General features: G+C 46.7%; 1 protein-coding gene and 1 long non-coding RNA gene across 2 annotated transcripts in view; one reads left to right on the top strand and one right to left on the bottom strand.

The window, feature by feature from the left end:
* NEURL1B (neuralized E3 ubiquitin protein ligase 1B) overlaps positions 1 to 9393 on the top strand; it is a 57496-nt gene extending 48103 nt beyond the window's left edge. Inside the window, exon 5 of the mRNA XM_044454452.1 lies at positions 1608 to 9393. Within this exon, the coding sequence (XP_044310387.1) occupies positions 1608 to 1852 (245 nt within the window). The 3' untranslated portion in view covers positions 1853 to 9393. The remainder of the gene's footprint in view (positions 1 to 1607) is intronic.
* LOC123035829 overlaps positions 1 to 19290 on the bottom strand; it is a 45633-nt gene extending 26343 nt beyond the window's left edge. Inside the window, exon 1 of the long non-coding RNA XR_006417041.1 lies at positions 18608 to 19290. This is a non-coding gene — a long non-coding RNA (uncharacterized LOC123035829). The remainder of the gene's footprint in view (positions 1 to 18607) is intronic.
* Positions 19291 to 19610: the final 320 nt, after the last annotated feature.

Raw genomic sequence — 19610 nt, 5'->3', positions numbered from 1 at the left:
TTATGTGAGGTCAGTGGACAGCTCCCAGTCCTCAAGAAAGGGTTGCAAATGTGCCTTGTGCCCACCTCCCAGAATGTGCCTGTGAAACTGCCCGAACCACAAACACAAACGTTACCTTACAGCATCCATGCAGCTCCCGGCCCCATCCCTGTCTAGTATAGTGTTCTTCCTGCTGCAGTGGCCTCAGGAAGATGTGCAAAGCATTGGAAAAGGCAGAGGGAATGTGAAAGCCAGACCCTGCCCCTTTTTCCGGCCCCTTTTCTGTCCAGGATCAGACCAGAGAAGGCAGGGACTTGCTATAGTAGTGAGCTGTGGCAAGCTCCCCACCCCAGAGAATCGTTTATAGCACTCTTGGATTAGAAAAGAAAACAGCACCTGTATATTCTCCCCTTTGATATGCCATGAGCCAAACTACACATTGCAGACTGGATTGAGAGCCTCTGTGGGAAGGTGTGTCCTTCGTGTGGGTGTCACTTGCAGTGTAATTTAGGCATTTTGGCCGTTGGGTGCCTGATGAGGAGGCTTCTCACTGGAAAAAAGGAGGAATGGGAAGTAGATGAGCTGTTTTGACTGCTAATCTGCAGAAGGCTATTCTGACGTGTCTCTAACATAAGTGAAACATGTAGCATGCCTTAGGTCAAATTATAATATAAATTAAATTTGTACTAGAGGAGCAGCTCTTGAAGTTGACAAAGGACAAATACAACATTTAGAACAATGTCACTTTCTATGGTACTACTGAAATTCTGATAAGGATTAAATTTCCTGTTGATAAGTAATGTAAAAAGAAATAAAAGACTCCATATCTACTGAACCATGCAGAGCTGGTGCTGCTCAGTGTGTGATCATGAGCTGCCCTTGCTCTGGAAATACAGCTGGTAAACATCCTTAGCTGGTTCAAGGCAAGTGCTTTAGAGCACCAGTTAATACAGAATGCCTTCTGAATGGGACAAATGGTTCTAAAGCATGTTTCAGAACATTTTCTTAATTACACAAGGATAAGCAAAAGTGCTAAAATAGCAAGTAACAAAAAATTACAAACATTAATCCCAGGTAAGTATCAGCCACTCCACATTCCTGTCGTTAAACTCACACCTGCTTTTAAATAAAATATTATTTAAGAAGGAACAAACTTCTGTGAGAATATGCACATGTTGCCATATGCAATTCACCGGAATTTGCTATGAGACAAACTGCGACATGGAGAATCACCACGTCAGCATTACAGATTTGAGGGTTGCTGATGCTGGCCAGGCAGTGATGGGCAGCAGTTCATGCCAGAGCTGCAGGGTCTGTGAAGAAGTTCCTGCATGCCGGCTGGCCGCCGTCCATATTTCAAGTGCAGAAACAGCGCGAAGTGGGCTTTGCCCCCCAGTGGGTGTTCACACGCTTGTCTTGCTCCACTTTTGTGACAAGTTGTAGGACATTGAAACACTTCAATAAAGGGGTTGGTAAGGAAAAAACCTTTGCTGAGCATGTTAAGAAGAGTTGCCTTTGAGCTCTCCTGGGCAAGAGTGGATGGTGTTGTGCTCTAAGCTCAGGTTAGAGGTCCAGAGGAAAGTGGAACGGCTCCTCTGACCCAGATTTTTGTTCCCCATTCCTTGCAGTGACTGCTCCAAGTTCTCCTCTGAGCCCTCCCGTGTCTCCAGTGTTCCCACCTCCAGAACCTTCGAGCAGCAAGAATGGCGAGTGCACCGTTTGTTTCGACAATGAGGTGGATGTGGTGATCTACACCTGTGGACACATGTGCCTCTGCAACACCTGTGGTCTTAAGCTGAAGAAGCAACTCAATGCCTGCTGCCCAATCTGCCGACGGGTCATCAAAGACATTATTAAGATCTACCGTCCTTAACCTCATAGCACCCCCCCTTGGGGTATGAATGGGGAGGGGCAGAAGGAAGAATCTCGTTAGCGGTTACCACACCTTATCATCCCTGCTTATGGGTTATTGTCCTGGTCAGTGGCTCCTGAGTGGCTCTTTTGTCTGTATTCCCATGTTTTGACCAGTAGAAACAAATCAGGGATAATTAAGCAAACCGGGGAATGCTCTGGTCCTTGTGGAGACAGAAGGTACAGCTGCATAGTGGGAACAGCTTTGTGAAGATGCTGCTCTAAACTGGGAGGGTTGCAGTCTAAAGAGACTTATCATGTTAATTACAAAACAAAAGGGAGAGTTGTCTTGTGCAGTTCCTTTCATTAGAGCATAGATAGCCTTCTTTCTCAGGAAAGGAACCTGAGAAACCAGTAACTGATCCAGTTTTTAAAATTCTGTACATCTTCTGTACCATAATTGTGGAACATATCCAGTGTTCTGTGCTGATCTCAGTTTATGCACTTGGATGCTCCCTGTCCATTGAAAGTTTATTTCCCCCAACCACGGGTCAAGAGCAAGAATATGAGGAAAATGGAGGGAAGTCTAAATGAGCAACTTGATAGGACATGTTTTTAAACCCCTTCTCTTTGTTGTATTCATTTTCATTTTCCAGTGTTCATGGATGGTTCATTCATGGTTTAATGTCCACATCTTTGAGGTGGTGTCAAAGTTTGTGAACCCCCAAACAAGACAATTGCATGGGTCTCTCTCTCAGGTCTCTCTCTCTCTCTCTCTCTCTCTGTACTCAAAGTAAATAACATCTTTCTCCTTTATAAGTTGCAACTTGAAGCTTCCTGATGCTTTACTGAGGAAATGCTAAGCACAGCTGGATGCTGAGAGTTTTAATTAATGCCTTTGTATACATAAGAGGAACATTGTGTAGCATGGAGGTTAGCAAGGGTCATGACCTGCCTGTGACATGTAGAGAATTTAGAAGCAGGATGCAGAGGAGGGAGGCTGATGGAGAACTTAAAATTTGAATCTTCCAGGGTTATTTATTTGTGATGTGTGAACACAACTGATTGATGTTTTTCTCCATTCCTCCCCAGAGGTTTTGCTCACAAAGTAGGCTGCAATGTCTTCCTCTCCAGGAAGTTGTCTTCTATTCCACAATGGAGCCATCTTGCTGAAATTAAATAGCATTGACTTTGATCATTGGAGAAGGATATGCAAGCTGTTATTAGACAATTAGCCTTAAGCGATGAGTGAATTTTGATTGTTTGGGAGTTCTGAATTATAAGTAGCCTGGATCACGGGTTAAAGGCACCATTCTAGCATTAACCCAAGTTTGCTAGTCTACTTGCTTATCCTCCTTCCTTAGGGCTTTGTATGGCAGAATCCTTTTGCATTGCACACAACTGTGGCCATCTTCTCCACTAATCCTTAGGCAGACTGCCCTGTTCTATTCATTGGAGGCCTCCTAGGAAGAAATTCTAATGATTTAGGTGGAAATGGAACAGCCTGGTCTACCTTGAAAGTGGCCATTGTATCCCAGTATGCACCATAAGTCTCCCACATCAGCTGACGGGTACTGACAATCTGTACTGGAGCAGCTGGCAGGATTGCAATCATTCATGTCCCCTCCTGGCAGAATTAGCAATGAATATGAACCCTGGCACCAAGGACAGCTCTGGTTCTTCCCCAGACAGCTGAGCTTTGGTCTTCTCCCACCCCTCCTTGGGGTGTATGCAAAGGGTTTTGTGCTTTAAGAGGGAGATGTAGCCAGTTCAAACAAATTTGGCCAGAAACTGATAAAGTCGTGCTGCTTACATGGTGGGCAAACGATCCTAATTAAAACTGCTGGGCTGGTCTACTTCAGTAGACCCTACATCATTTTATACCCACAGAAAACCTTAGGTTGGGTCTAAATTTAAGCTAAATCATCTGTTCTGGCAGAAGTGGATTTACCTGCCTCCTTTGCTGCTTGAAAATGCTACACAGAGTATCATGGAGACCTTGCTGAATAAGGGGTGTTGTGCTGTGGGAGGAAGGAGGCACCCCCAAAATTGGCCGCAAGGACCTTTCACAAGAAGAATCCCTCCTCTAGCAGAAAAATAATTCTTGCTGTAATCCCTTCTGTTTGCTGGTGCATAGATGAGCCTTTCTGTGGCCCAGTGTAATTCGAGCAAGTGTCCATCATGGGTAGTAGCTAATGGTATTTTGTGAGCTGCTCACAGCAAAGCGATTTCATCAAACTGCTCTCATTGTTCACAGTCTGCATTAAAATATGTTGATGCCAGTGCAGCTTAAATCACACCCTAAATTGCAGTCCATTTCCACGTATGGATTACATAAGGAAAGACCCTCCAAAGGTTATTAAGCAAAATGAATTCTCATCCTTCCAAGTTTCTTGAGATTGCAGGCAATATTTTGGGTCAACAGTAACCCCAGTTTACAGTTGTTTGAAACAACATTGTGCTCTCTTGGATGCCTCTCAGTCCATATACTTGGAGTATCCAAATTTCCACAGGAGAACTTGCTGAACAGTGAGTTTAGCATCACAGCGGTCACTTGATCTAGCCAACTGGTTGCTCAACATGGATGAAACTGCTTTGTGTGAGACAAAGAACTGTAGGCTGAAATCGCCTGTAGTGTTTTTCAGTGGCTATCGATGTCCATAAACTGAAACTTTAATTCAGTCTTTGCACTGAAGTTATAAACTGGCATTAGGATATCCCACTGATCACTGTGGAGGGAGAAGGCTTTAAATAATGCTATAATTACACCATATAGATACACTCTGTAAGCAGCATTATAAAACAAGCAGTCCTCAGTTTAAGAGCATAAATGTTTGCCTCTTCAGTTTTGGAGCTTTGCTACAGCCTTTTGCTGGTATCAGCTGCTGATCTAGTATGTGTGAATGATGCACAGGAATGTGCAGGTTTATGATGGGTAACTGCAGACTTAAGCAGCAGAGAAGAGGTATCATTTGGGTTGAGATAGAGAGAGAGAGAGAGATTAGCCTGCACTGTGAGAATAACAACAGGCCATTGATGGCAAAACCTCTGCAGAAGCTCATTTAGAGAAAAGTTCATGCAAGCAGCGGAGATGGCAGTTCTCTCATTCTGCGCTTACGAAGTGCTGTAGGTGAGGATGAAATTGTCGTAACACACTGTGCCTGAAAACTGAACTACAAGACTGATTTCAGCCATTCTTGATAGTTGTACTTAGCATTGGTAGAAGTGGTTGCGTGAAGCAAAACTTTAATGCATGAAACTCTTCTGGGTCAAGCCGGCAAAAATCTATTCCTTGACGGTTTGCTACTGTGCATGGAAGCTGCTGCTTCAAGAGAGCATTTTGAGAGGCTCCCTTACTCACTTCATCAGAGGGTTTATAATTGTGTGTGATCACAGCCCCTGCTGCTGGATGTCACAATAGGAGCATTTTCCTCATGGTTCGGTTTCATCCTGTTAGGCCTAAAAGCCATAGCTGAAGTGGTTGGCAAAACTCGGCAGAAAGTGGAGAACAGGCTTACCTTTTTGCAGGTACAATACAATAGTAAGGAAACGGCAATTCAGTAGCTACTGTGTTTCTTTTGGGTGCTACTCATTACCTGCGTTCTGTTGCAAACCCCCATGTTGCTTTTTACTGCTTGGTGCAAGAGCACATTAGTCCCTCTTTTCAAGCTACTGTTTTTGGTTTAATTCCATTAGCTGCTGTGTCATATCAAAACCTACCTAAGGATTTTGTTGGTGTCTCCTCCTCAGAACTAGTTTTCCTTAATGAATGTGGAGCAGCACACCACTGTGGATGAGTTGCCAGTGAAACTGTATAGCTAAAGGCAATGTATACCTATAATGATTGCACAATGCAGAAAAGGGAAGGGCATGTCCTTTTTGGGGGAGGGGGTGGTTTTCCCAACAGATGCAGCATCAGACCGAGACCGGGAGTGCTTTGGCAAGGTAGCCCAGTCTGCAGACAAAGTGTAGCTGTGAAGCAGCTTAGGAAGAGAGAATTAATGGCAATGCAGCTCTACCGATTCCACTCTCACAAAGGAATTCTCAAATAATATATAGGATGTGGAGGCTACTTAGCAACTTGTTCTTGTTACCGCTCTTTTTTTAAAGAAACTGTTCAGAAGATCTGTTTGTGCCTTATAAGGGTGTCTGTGCACTTTTTATCCTTTTTAATGCTACTTTAAAAATGGAGAGAGAAAAAGAACTTAACACAAAAGGCTGGTAGTTTTATAGAATCTTATGTGTTCACCAAGAAATCTGCTTTTTTTGTTTTTGTTTTGTTTTTGATATTGGAGTGAAAAACTATGTTTTCATTGAATTTTGCTGCCACCCTCCTCCCCATTTCCTCTTTGTATAAAAATGCTTTTTAAAAAGTTTCCAGATTTCTAAAACTTCTTGATATTTTTCTGGTTCATGACTGTAATCTGTGCATCACATTCTACAAAAAGACAGATTTTAATCTCTCTGTAATAGATTTTCAAAGCAAATTGTTTGGGGAGGGTTTGCACTTCTCTACATGTAATACTCTCTAGCATTGTGATCTGTAGTGTGTGTGCGCGTGTGTGTGTATGTGCGTGCGCACATGTGTGTGTGTGTTTTTTATTTTTGTCTGTTTTACATTAATATAAAATTTATGTGTTTATGAAACAAACAAAATGCTGGCTTGTAAATATTCCCTCTGTACAAAAGTAAAAGCAGAGTGCATCAGAGTATGTCTGCGTTTTAAGCCCAGGACTTAGGGCCAAAACAGGCATTACTTTCACTTGTACATAGATGAGAAAACTTCCTACAAGTAAACATATTACTGTAAAATAATATATATAGCCTTTACCTGAACACTGCAATAAGCAGTACATTGATGCTTATTCAACATAACTTGACCACTGATGGATGAGTATTCTTACATGCAGAGTAAGCTATGGCTGCAGTTTTGTACACACACCTCTCGCTACCAGTTGTGCTTCCGTACTGACCCATCAGTAAAGTTGATCCTCTGTATTAGCCCAGCTTGTAAGAGCTTCCAGGCAGCACAGAACCTACGTTGTATCCTCATAAGACCCATGAAGCTCTAGGCCCCTGATGTTAGCATTATTGTTGCATTTCTGCTCTGAGCCATGCTTGTGCCACCCCTACCCTAGTGTCAGACACTGGAGACACTTTCCAATGAAGAAATCATCCCACTGCCCAGGTGATACGATGCATCTTGTATGCCCGCTGCTTTGAGACCCACCCCATTTTCCTCAAACCTAACAATAACTTTACAAAGCAGCTAAAAAGAAAGAGAATGCAGGCGTTTTCCACAGTAGCTTGCTTTTTTCCCATGTATTTAAAGCTGTGACAGTGTGTCAGTCTAGTCATGGACTCTGGCAGGCGTCATGGTCCCTTGCCTATCTGGACTTGCCCGCTGATACCCTCAGGCTCACTTAAAGCTAGGTTGTCACCTCCCTTTCCGTTTCACTGTAGGTAGCTTGACAGACTGTGTGGTAGGTACATTTCCCTCAACCTCCCTGGAGCTCTCCTTGCTTCCATGTTAGAGACATTAGAGATGATCCCCAAAGCTTTCACTTGACACTCTGTCGTTCCATTCACTAAGTCCTGTCCCTTGGCTTAGTGTCCTTTCTCAAAACAACTCCAACAAGACCAACTTGAACAGCTTCAGTTATTTACTGCATTTCTTGGAAATGCCAAGATACTGTACTTGAATAACAGAACTATCCGTCAGTCAGTCAGTCAATAAAAGCAGGTGACAGAGCACAGATCCATCTTAGCTGGGTGACACCGTTAGGAAGGGGCTCACACAGAGGAGCATAACCACAACCTGCACACAGGTTGCACTGCTTATGTCATGCCAGTGCGACTAGAATCCAAGTTGTGGGGCTACCTAGGCTTGGAACTTGCACGCCGCCACCTGAGCGGGCAGCTGGGTCCAGTGGGCCCTTGGCACTGCACTGCCAATTCCCCCTTTACCCTCCCTCCAAGGCTGCGTGCACAAGCCCACTGCCAACGCCCCAACCAAGTCAGCCTCCACAGAAACAACCAAGAGGTGTGGCTTCTTAAAGACAAGCAAAGCCATTCTGGCTTAAGCTTTCATCCTCGTATTCACCATGCCCTATCCCTGGATTTACACAGTTTTCTAAGGGAAAACTTCCTCATGCAAGATGACCAGCCCTATGGGCAGCTAAAAAAGGCATATAACAAGAGACAGAAGACACTACTCAGTCTTGTCTGCATGCATGCATTTCTACAGTCCTTCCTTAAGAAAGCAGTGACTGAGTAATGATACGACCTTTCAGGCTTTATCTGCTCTAACAGAGTAGTTTGAATGCACTATCTTACTCCCATTATATCCATCTCTCTCTACTACTTAATAAGGATAAAATGGAGCTGGAAGGGCAACCTTGAATAAGTTGAAGTAAATACACAAGACAGCACACAGCCTTGAAGGGTGCATCGCCTGCATTCTTCTTTTCCAACATGGAATGTAAATTAATGTACTGCCGAAAACCGATGGCCATTCAGTCATTTACCAAAGGGCAGTTACTGGAGCGGCCATGCAGCACCCCTGAATTCCCACCAACACTCACCCAAATGTTTACGTGATGCAGCTGGTTGATCAGGAGGTCCATGAGCTCAGCTGCTTCACTCACACCCTTCTCTCCCATCAAAGCAGGAGGAAAAGACCATGCAAACATGGCAGCTGCACTCTCGGGCTTCTGTGTCATGATAGGGAAGACACAGCTGGCCATTCCTGAGCTGGTCATCGCTGCTAAACACCTGAACTTAGTGCATAAAGTGTATGAATCGCTACATCAGTTGTCTGGCGAATTAGGAGTGGACTGGGCAGCTGCTGGCTGAAGAACTGATGCCAGAAAGAAGCATGGAAGGTGGCCTTTGGCAGAATTAAATTATTTGATTGATGGAAGAGAGAATTGAGGCCTATTGAGGGAGCAACATTGCACTGGAGGAAACAATGCAAATAACCATCAATAAAACCTTCTTAAAACAACTTTAACTAGAATCAAACATGAAACATTCTAAAAATGCAGGGAGCACTCATGTTTGGAAGGAGTGTATGCATTTGATTTCAGACTATTGTGAGAGCTCAGCACTGAAGCTGTTGCTGGGCACCTTCCCTTTAGGGAATTCAGGGTGGGGTGCAGCTTTCACCCGTGATTTTTCATTGGGAAGGAAGCGAGCGTTTAAGCTTGGTGGGCTTTTGACTTATCAAAACAAAAGGCTTGGCTACCTGCCACACTGCCACTCATGCTCTAGTCGGCAGAACACAGCGGCTGAGTTCACATGACACAACAGGCCATCGTGGGTAGCGGCTGCTCTTTGCAACCCTCTCTGTGCAGCTTTGCTTTCCAGGGGACGTCCTGCTCTCCCTGCCCCCAGCACGGAAATGACTGAATGGGACAGAGTGAATGGGATCAGATGAGAAGGACCACTGGTGCTCATGACCCATTTCTTCCTTTCTTCCTATTCTACCACCTCCAAGATTTTTTTTTCTTTTATCCACTATCAAGAATATTTGCTTATTTTGGAGAGCTGGAAATAAGTTTGCACACCAGCACAAACTGCTCCATCACGGGGATGCCAGCACAACCCACAATTATGCTTGCTCCCAAAGCTCTCCCCACCACCCTGCTCCACTCAGTTTATTTTTTGATGACCTGTCCAAGGAACTGCAGTAACGAACTCTGTACGTGCTCCAAACAGGAGCCATGAAAAGGTAGAGAAGTTACTGCCTCCCTTTTCTGGAGGAGTTGGGGACGCAGGGAAGTGTTGGAAAGGCGGAAAACACTGGGAAGTGTCAGCTCAACACTGAAAACCAGGACATTGCCAAGGGGAAGATAAAAACATAGAAACTGAGTCAGAAGGGGCTTCCCGGTCCATCTAGTCTGACCCCCGGCTCAGCCAGCTCTGCTCATGACATGCCTACCATGTGCATGTCCAGATTCTGCTAAGGAGACACCTCTTTGCCATATGCTTTGCTATCTGCCAGCCCGAAATATCTTTTGAGAGCAGAAGCAAAATGGCAAGATGTTCCCCCTGGTCAGCTCACCTACCCAGGTGCCTGTGGGTGTGGTGTCGTGCCGATTCACTTGCCTTCACCATCATTTTCATGTAATCCACAATGGCAAAAGGCTTTCATTTCAGACCAGACCAAATGGGCTCGGGTTGGAAAATGCCAGCATGTGCATACTTAGTCTCAAACCACCTACTCCAAAATGGTGCCTTCTGGATTTACCAAAGAACAGCTCCCACTGGGCAAAGAGTGTCACTGTCAAACAAACACCGACCGCTGGAAGATTCTTCTGTAAAGGCTGCTCTGAGACACAAAAGCTGTGGCAATGATGGAAAGGTGAGGCTAAGTGGGACCGAAGGTGGATGAGGTGGGAAAGTATTTTCTCCACCAGCATCCAGACCTCAGTGCCATGCAACCGTGATCTGTCATGCATCTCTCTCAATAGATATTTTTATAAGAACAACTAAAATAAACACAATATGAAAGTATTATTCATTATAAGTAAAAAGAGCACGATACAGACAGCAAAGCTTCAGGCACACACCCAAAGCACACTCACTGGGTGCTTTTCTGCAACAGCCATTCACAGAAAAGGCATCCCCTAGGAGAGATGAGAGCGGAGTTCTTGCTCCCAGCAGTAACAGTCTCATCAGCACTTCTTGCCAAACGTCTTTTATTTTAGATGTCTCTGAGCATACACAAAGTGAAATGTTGAACCCTTTCTGGACCCTTTCACTCAAAGCTTTGCTCATGAATCCTTCTGCTCCTGTCCCTGGTGGAACGGGGCATGCCTTCGCACCTCCCTCTGTAATCCTAATTGGGCCACCCTAGGACTGTGGCGACTTTCGGGCACACCTCCTCAGAAGACTGGAGTTCCCCATCCGATAGACTCCCCCTCTCTAAGTCCCCCCTCAGGATTTTGTTCTTCCTTGTTCCTGCAGGTGGGTTGACTGGGCCCCTCGGCTGCCCTTGCACAAATCTCTTCCCTAGCAGGCACAGTCAGGTACCCGGGACCTTGGGCTGCAACTCAACAAACGTCTTGTTACCAGCGCCAGAGCTGTCAGCCCTGCCAGTACAAGCCAGCTCCCCTGCACACATCTCATCCTTGGATTCTGAGCTGTCAGTCCAGCCAAAGTGGTCAGCCTCTTGTGCATGTGCCCCTGAAGTTTGTCAGAATATCCGCTGTTCTTAGCCGATGCTCCTTGGTGTGACTGCACAGAGGCAAAACCATTCCAAGTTCGGCTCCCCACATGCACCCACAATCAAGCCTACGGTGCTCTCCGCTTTCTGCTGCAGGGCTTCTGCACTGTTTCTCTGGGCCGGAGTTAAAGGATCAAAGGAGGCTGCAGAACCCGGTTCCTTCTGCAAGCCTCCAGCTAACAGGTGCTGCTCAGCGGCTGGCAGCTCCATGCAAGAGAAACGCCAGCATCGCAGCAATTGCCAGACACAGTAGCAGCACCACACAGTGGTCATTTGACACTCAGAACCAGGGCTTACAGGATGCAGGATAATGAACAATACAGCTTTCTCTACTCTGGCGCCCTCCAGGCATTTCACACTGCAACTCCCATCAGCCCCAGTCATCACAGTCAGTGCTGGGACTTGAAGTACAAAATAGCTGGACAGTTTCAGGATAGGGAAGGTGGCCAGAAGGGCCGGGTGCATATATTGCTAAGTATTTCCTGGACACTGCAGAATTATTTAGATTCCCTCTGTAGTTGTGGAGATCATGTGCCCCCATTGTCTGGTGACCTAAACAGAGGAAACAGGCTTCTGTTCGGCCTGAGCAATCCCTACTGTTGGATCAGTCTGCTAGGCTCTCCCCCAGGCAAAGCAACAACAAGCAGCCTGCGCAAACTGAGCTGACCGAATTGCTTAGCCACACAGAGAGATTTTCCATTCAGATGACACAAAAATAAAAGCCAGCATGGATGGAACCAGATACTGATGACCGGGCTTGCTTCACATTCCACATAAGCATGCAAGAGCAGCCTCGTGCATCCCTTCAAACATCCTTCTGACTTAATATCCTGTTTCCAGCAGAGGTCAGCCATTGCAAGCCACCCTGGAAATGCTAATTGGCTATGAAAGGTGGAGTGTGCATTCCAGAGGAAGATAATCGTTCTCAGAAGCCCACAAACAGCACGTGAGGGCAAAAATCCACCTGGAAATGCTAGCCAGATGCAAGAGAGATCAGAGATGCAAGAGTGCCATTTGCCTGTTCTGAGCACACCGTTTCCCAGCCCTCCTGGTTTTCTACTGTCTGCTCACAACCAGTGGTTAGCACCCCAAGGACACTGAGCACGCTCTGTCCTAATTGGAGTACCTTGCTGGCAGGGAGAGAGGTCTACCCTTGGGGGGGGGGGTTTCCTAATTTTGGGGGACTTTTGCAAAGACTCCTGATGCTCCTCCCTCCCTCTCCCCCTCTCTGCACATGTGTAGTTTCTGTCTTGGTTACAGAAGGACAGCCACCCAGAGAGCGGATACTGTAATTAGGCTAATGGTGACCACTTGAGAAGGTCTGTAAGCAGACACCATAACTAATTGCCCTTGACAAACCTACCCCGATGCAGGAATGCTCCTTCAAAGACACCTAAGCTCATGGACATCGCCATTTCTTACTATGAATTCCCTAAGTTGAAGATGTATCATGTGCGAATTTATTTGGTTGGTGCACACCTACTTCAGCCCCCCTTTTCCATACAATGTTCAAAGCTGATAAAAGCAGGTTGCTTACCTGTAACTGATGTTCTTCGACTGGCCATCTGTGCATTCACACATATGGGGTGCTGCGCCTGCGCAGTGTCTAGGCCGGAAAGATTGAAAGCTAACGGTTTTGGTGGGAAAACTCCGCTCACCTCCCCCTCGCTAGTATATATAGAACGGAGTGTCTGCCATTTTCTTCAGTCTTTGGAGACCGAACATTCGCCACCTTGTGGAAGAAGATGGCATAACAACTTATCAGGTACTGCCGCAATAGCCCATGGTATCGATGACATATTAAAGTATCAGGTACCGAAGCAGTATCATACGGTACCGATGAAGAAACCACTCACCGACACCGAGCGGGGCTGGCGGGTGGGTTGTGTGAATGCACAGATGGCCACTCGAAGAACATCAGTTACAGGTAAGCAACCTGCTTTTCTTCGTCGTGGCCTCTGTGCATCACACATATGGGTGAATAGTGAGCTTACCAGAGATGGTGGTGGGCGGTGTCGTCATTGAAGAACGGCCCTCCTGAAGGAACAGTCTCTTCTGGCATGCACATCAAGGCGATAGTGCTTTGCGAAACTACACGGAGTAGCCCAAGTTGCGGCCTTGCAGACCTCCTGGATTGGGACACCCGTGGCAAACGCGGAAGAAGCCGCCACCACTCTAGTGGAATGACCCCTTGGAACAACAGGTAAGTCCATCTTTGCAAGCTGGTACGCTAACAAAATGGTTTGAACAATCCACTTTGACAGTCTCTGAGACGAAACAGGTAATCCTTGGTCCCGTTGAGAGTACTTTACAAAAAGTCTATTAGAGCGTCTAAGAGACTCTGAGTGATCTCTAGAAAGCCAAGCAGCGTCGTACATCCAAGGTATGCAAGGACCTTTTGATCGGGTTTGACGGTGATGGAAAGAAGGCAGGCAACACCATCTCTTGATTCAGGCGGAACGGCGTGGCAACTTTAGGCAAAAAAAGACAGATCCATCCTCAGAACCACCTTTTCCTTATGGAAGTTGAGATAAGGCGGATCAATTTGAAGAGCACAAAGTTCACTGGCTCTACGAGCTGATGTAACTGCAACAAGGAAGGCCGTCTTCCATGATATAAGATGCATATCGACAGTCGCTAGGGGCTCAAACGGTGGTCTTGTAAGTGCCTGAAGGACAACTGAAAGACTCCATGTGGGCATAACAGGCCGAATAGAAGGATGAAGATTTTGCAGTCCTTTGAGAAATTTTCGTATAAGCACTTGTGAAAACACTGACAATCCTTGTACCGTACCCCGATAATGTGACACGGCAGCTGCATAGACCTTAACTGAGGAAGGTTTTAGTCCCGAACGATGCAGTTGCAGCAGAAACTGAAGAATATTATCTACCGAAGCTGTAATCGGATTGAACGAGCGTGATTCCGCAAAAGATGAGAAGCAGCGCCACTTCGCTGTGTAGGATTTCCGAGTTGATGGTCTTAGTGCAGACTCGAGAATCCTTAAAATGTCTGGATCTAATGAGCTCGGTCCCGACAATACCCCCATCGGTACCAAGTCAGTGAGGAGGTCAGATCGGTCGTGAGTTGAGGTACCGAGTGACCTAGTAGATCTCTGTCCTGAAGCAGTATCTTCAGTCAATGAATTCTCCATGCAGTGAGGTTCAATGAGGACAGGTCCAGGTGATGGACAGCACCTTTTTGTTGAGTTAGTAGATCTTGTCTGGACAGAAGATGAAGGAAATTGTCGTTCGAGATCCAAAGCAAGGTGGAAAACCATGCTTGAAGAGGCCACCAAGGTGTTATGAGTATTCCTGTGGCATCATCATGCACAATCTTCGATACGACTTTTGTCATTAGAGGAATAGGTGGGAATGTGTAAAACCTGAGATTTGTCCAGGGGATCATAGGGGCATCTCCCATCGATCCCGGTCCTATTCCCACCCTGGAGCAGAATCTTTTGCACACCCTGTTCTTGTGGGTAGCAAATAGGTCAATGTCTGAATGTCCCCATAGCTGGAATAACTGTATGCAGACTTGATGATTCAGTTCCCATTCGTGGATGAACGACATGTGTCTGCTCAGGGTGTCTGCTTCCTCGTTGTCGGTCCCGGCAAAATGGACTGCCAAGAGGGTTATACCTCTTGGGATGCACCATTCCCAAATGTCCATGGACAGGCGGGCCAGGGCAGTGGACTTTGTTCCGCCCTGTTTGTTGATATAGAATACCGTCACTATACTGTCGGATGTGATCTGTATCACTTGGTGGCGGACAACTTCCTCGAAGGACCAAAGTGCCTTGAAGATCGCTAGAAGCTCGAGGTAATTTATGTGACTCAATGACTCTTGCCAGTTCCACATGCCCTGAGATTGAAGCCCTGCACATACCGCACCCCACCCGACCAGCGAAGCATCAGTATATAGAGTCAGCGTCGAGTGAGGGGTAATGAATGGCGTATCCACGTTTAGATTGGCTGGGGTCATCCAGCAAGTCAATGTTCATATAACAGCGCGGGGCATATGAAGTGGTTTGTCGGGCAAATCTCGTTGTGGACAAAAGTTCTTGTTGAACCAGAGTTGAAAAGGGCGGAACTTCAACCTGGCATGTGGGACAATGGCGACCGTGGCAGCCATATGACCAAGAAGTCTCTGGATTGAGAGCGCTGTAACTATGTTGTTCTGTCGGATCCGAGAGATACAGGAGCGGAGGCTGTCCTGATGAGCTGGAGGGAGGAACGCCCTCGCAACCATGGAATCGAGACGCGCTCTGATGAAGTCTATCACCTGCGTAGGGACAAGGGATGATTTTTCATGGTTAATACAAAGTCCAAGATTGTCCAACAGTGCGCAAGTCACCTTGACGGCTGACAGTAGGCTTTCACGGGTCTGGGAAACTATAAGCCAGTCATCCAGGTAAGGGTACACTTCGATGCCTTGAAGCCGTAGATGAGCACACACTGGTGCCATTCATTTCGTGAAGATCCTCGGGGCCGTGGCCAAACCAAACGGGAGGACATTGAATTCGTATATGTCGGTCCCGACGGTGAAACGCAGAAGACGCCTATGACTTGGATGGATTGAAATATGGAAGCAGGCATCTTTTAGATCAAGTGAGGCAAACCAATCCTCTCTCCTCAGCAGCAGAAGGATATTTTGAAGGGTAGTCATATGAAATTTCTTTGGTTTGATAAATCTGTTGATATTTTGGAGGTCCAAGATCGGACGAAGACCATCCCATTTCAAGACTGTAAAATACCTAGAATAGAATCTGTGAAGCCCGTCGGAGCTAGAAATCCATCGAATTGCGCCCTTATGAAGCAGTTGGTGTACTTCGTCCACTAGTCCTGGAGAGTGTAAATCGGAGTGTAAATCGAATCGGGCTCGACAAAGGGATGGTATCGAATTCTATTCTGTATCTGAACTGAATAATAGACAGGACCCACCGATCAGATGTGATGGACTCCCAATGGGGAGTCGGCCTTGCAGCCGTTCCCCAAAAGGGAGGAGGAAAGGTGGGTGTGGAGGTGGAGGAGAGGTTTGCCTGTCCCATCAGCATTGACACTTCTCCGTATCGAAATGCCGACGGTTCTGCGGGAAACACTGATGGGGTTGTTGGCTTCTGCATTGTGGCCATTGTTGGTACTGTCTCTGTGGCGGCTGGTAGCGGTAGGATGGGTGCAACCATGACCACTTACGTTTTTGCTGTCTGGGCAATTCCATCCGTCTTGCTGTCATACGGGACTCATGGATGGACTTGAGCTTATGGTTGGTGTGCGAATGAAAGAGCCTAGAGCTGTCAAAGGGCATTTCTTCTATTCGCCGCTTCATCTCGTCGGGAAAATTGCAATTCCTCAACCAGGCATGCCTTCACAGTGAGACAGCCCTGACGAGAGCCTTCGAATCCATATCCACATGGTGACATGCTGTGGATAATTGTTGTATAGTGACTTGCATACCCTCCTTGATGAAAGTCCTAGCCAAATCCCATTGTCTCTCAGGCAGGAGAGCGACGATGTTATTCAGCCTCTGCATAATAAAGAATTGATACCTGGCCAGGGTGGCTTCATAGTTAGACATGCGAAGCCCAAGTCCTGCAGCCGCATAGACCCTGCGCGCAAGGGTATTAATCTTGCGGCCCTCCTTGTCTCGGGGGGGTGGTATGTCCCCTGGCTTCCCTGCCCTGGGATGATTAAACCACCACGGAATTCGGCTTAGGATGATGGAGTAAGAAGGGTATGTCACTCTCCCGGACTTGATACATGGATTCGTATCTTCTCACTGTGGGCCGAGTCTGCGAAGGCAAGTCCCAGGGCTGAGTCATCACCTGCCGCAAGGTTGTAATAAGCGGCAAGACAATTGCAGGTGATTGCTCTCCCCTGACAATGTCATAGAACTTGTTGGTGCTTGGATCTGGCTGGTGTTGCGCCTCAATCTCGAGTAACCGAACAAGTCTAGACATGAGCTCTCCGAACAAGATGTGGGGCTCTTCAGGTGATGATGGTCCCTGAGATGTAATAAGGACATCCGAGGAGGTGGAGTCTGCATCCGAGTCAGAGTCGGGCCCAAGGTGATATGGCTCCGACGAGGAAGCCCCTGGTGAAGTGGGACGTTCGGGTTCAACCCGGCTCAAGGTGGATGGCATATCCTCATGGGCGGATGGCGAGGAACGGTCCTGTGGGTGAGGACGAAATCCAAAGGAGTGGTAGTCCTCCCAGCCCGACAGATAACTGTAGTAGGGCTGGAACCATCCTTCTTCCCGCCTTTCGTCCATCCGGGACCGAGGTGGTGGTGAGGTTGGAGATGGGTCTCGAGCTCTCGCCATGGGCATATGAATCGGAGAACGAGCCCTGGAAGGGGAATCTTTTATCTCCCCACTGGAAATCGACTCGCGATGCAGCTCCTCAGGCAATTGAGCAGGTAGGCCCTGTTGGGGGGCAGGTTGTATTGGAGGTTGGTGGGGTAACCTGCATCGCCGCTTGAAGCATTGGTACCAATGGTGTTGGTACCGAAGCTGCTGCCAGGATCGATGGTGCTGTCGAACCCGAATTCCTATGCCTCTTCTTATGGGGCAGTTTAGCCGCCTTGTCTTTCTTCGCCTTCTTATGGGCAGAGGAGTGATCCGACCCTCCATGCTTCCTCTTTTCCCGTTGTTTACATGGGGGAGAAAGAGATTGTTGAGCCCCGGAGGAGGAATTTCCATCATCCGATGGATGCGGCTGAGGCATGGGCAGCGTGGGCAAAGGGCATTGTCCGGGCATGTCCGAGGCAGAGCCTGGGCGTTGAGCTGATGTGGTCGAAGCTACGGTCTTGCTCTTAGCAGATGGAGCATGCGCTGGCCCGGACTTTGCTGCAGGCTGATCCGATTGCATCAGCGCTTGGTCCCATAGGAGCTTTCTCCCTATTTTTTCGCGCTTGCTTAGTAAAATCAAGGCAATGGCAGCATTTATCCATCCTGTGCCCCTCGCTGAGGCAAAGGAGGCACAAGCCATGAGGGTCCGCCGGGGACATTTTGGACGCACATTCCGCACATTTGCGGAAGGCCGCCCACAGCGCCATCGCAGAAAAAGAAGAATTAGAATATAGAAAAGAGAAAAAGGTTATATATATATATATATATATATATATATATATATATATATATATTTAATAGGAATGAAGAAAAGAGAGCTGAAGTTATAACAAGGGGGTAATAACTTGGAATAACAGCAACAACAACAAGAATATTAGAACAATAAAAATAACGAACAAATACTGAGTCGAGCGAGAGACGAACAGGCACGAGGCACAGCGAACGGCGGTCGCAAAAGACTGGAGAAAATGGCGGACACTCCGCTCTATATATACTACCGAGGGGGAGGGGAGTGGAGTTTTCCTGCCAAAACCATTAGCTTTCAATCTTTCCGGCCTAGGCACTGCACAGGCGCAGCACTCTGTGTGATGCACAGAGGCCACAACGAAGAACAGTATAAAACTATTTTAAAAATTGCAAGACATTAAAACATTCAAAGAACAGCGCAACATTAATGTCACGGAAAACTGAAATCAACTTACCTCCAGGGCTGCATGACTGATTGCAGAAAAGGGTTTCCAGGAGTGGCAGAAAACCGCTGGAGAGGAAGGCCGGCAGGCAGTGCAAGGCAGAAGCTCCAGAGGCCGGGAGTGAGCACAGAAAAGGCCCTGTCCCAGAGGTGTGGGTGGGGCACACACAGAAGAGCCTCGGTGAGTGGCCGCGGTGAGCAGGTGCATTCCTCTGAAAGAAGGTGGGCCCTCGGGAATTTTAGTCCCACCCATAAAGGACTTCACAGGTTATATGCAGTGCTTTGGGCTGGGAAGCAAAACAGACCAAAGAACTCTCTTTTCTCAGCCCTGAATTCTTGCCAATCTCTGAGCCAAGGAAGAACATGTATTCTTAACCTCATTCTCCAGAGCACCCATAATGTTCAGTACCTCTTTCATGTTACCTTCCTTTGCCATTTCTTTGCTCTTCAACTAAAATGTGCTAAACGTTTTAGTCTTTGCATCTAGACAGTGTGGCAGCTTTTCACACTTTTCTGCATTTTCCAACTCCATTACTCCTCCTTGGAGACAGAACCAGAACTGTGTACAATATTCTAAGTGTGTCTGTCCACATCATAGATTTAATGGAATAATAATACAGGCCATTTGCTTTTTGGTACCTTTCCTAATAATCCTAGCACACCTTTTCCACAGAAGCTGAATTGATCCATCTCTCTTCCCCTGGAGAGTCACCATCAGTTCAAAGCCCACAGTAAAACTAAGATCATTTGCCCTAGTGTGCATTATGTTCCATTTGCTTACATTTAAATTCATTTCAATTTTGTTCGATATTACTGTATGTGGAGATTTTTTTTTAAAGGACTGTTTGGCTTCCACTTGGAATTTAACCAACCGCAATCATTTGATGACAACCATAAAGTTGGCCACTTCACTGCCCACTTCTGTTTCCAGACCATTTCTTTCTTGAAGGGCACTGATGCTTATAGGACGTCACTACTTAATACCTTCCATTTTGAGAACTGCCTGTTTACTCCTC

The sequence above is a fragment of the Varanus komodoensis genome, unplaced genomic scaffold (assembly GCF_004798865.1).
Source record: "Varanus komodoensis strain SLA01 unplaced genomic scaffold, ASM479886v1 scaffold7_3, whole genome shotgun sequence".
In the NCBI taxonomy this organism is placed as follows: Eukaryota; Metazoa; Chordata; class Lepidosauria; order Squamata; family Varanidae; genus Varanus; species Varanus komodoensis.
This window is presented reverse-complemented; position numbering and strand designations above follow the sequence as displayed.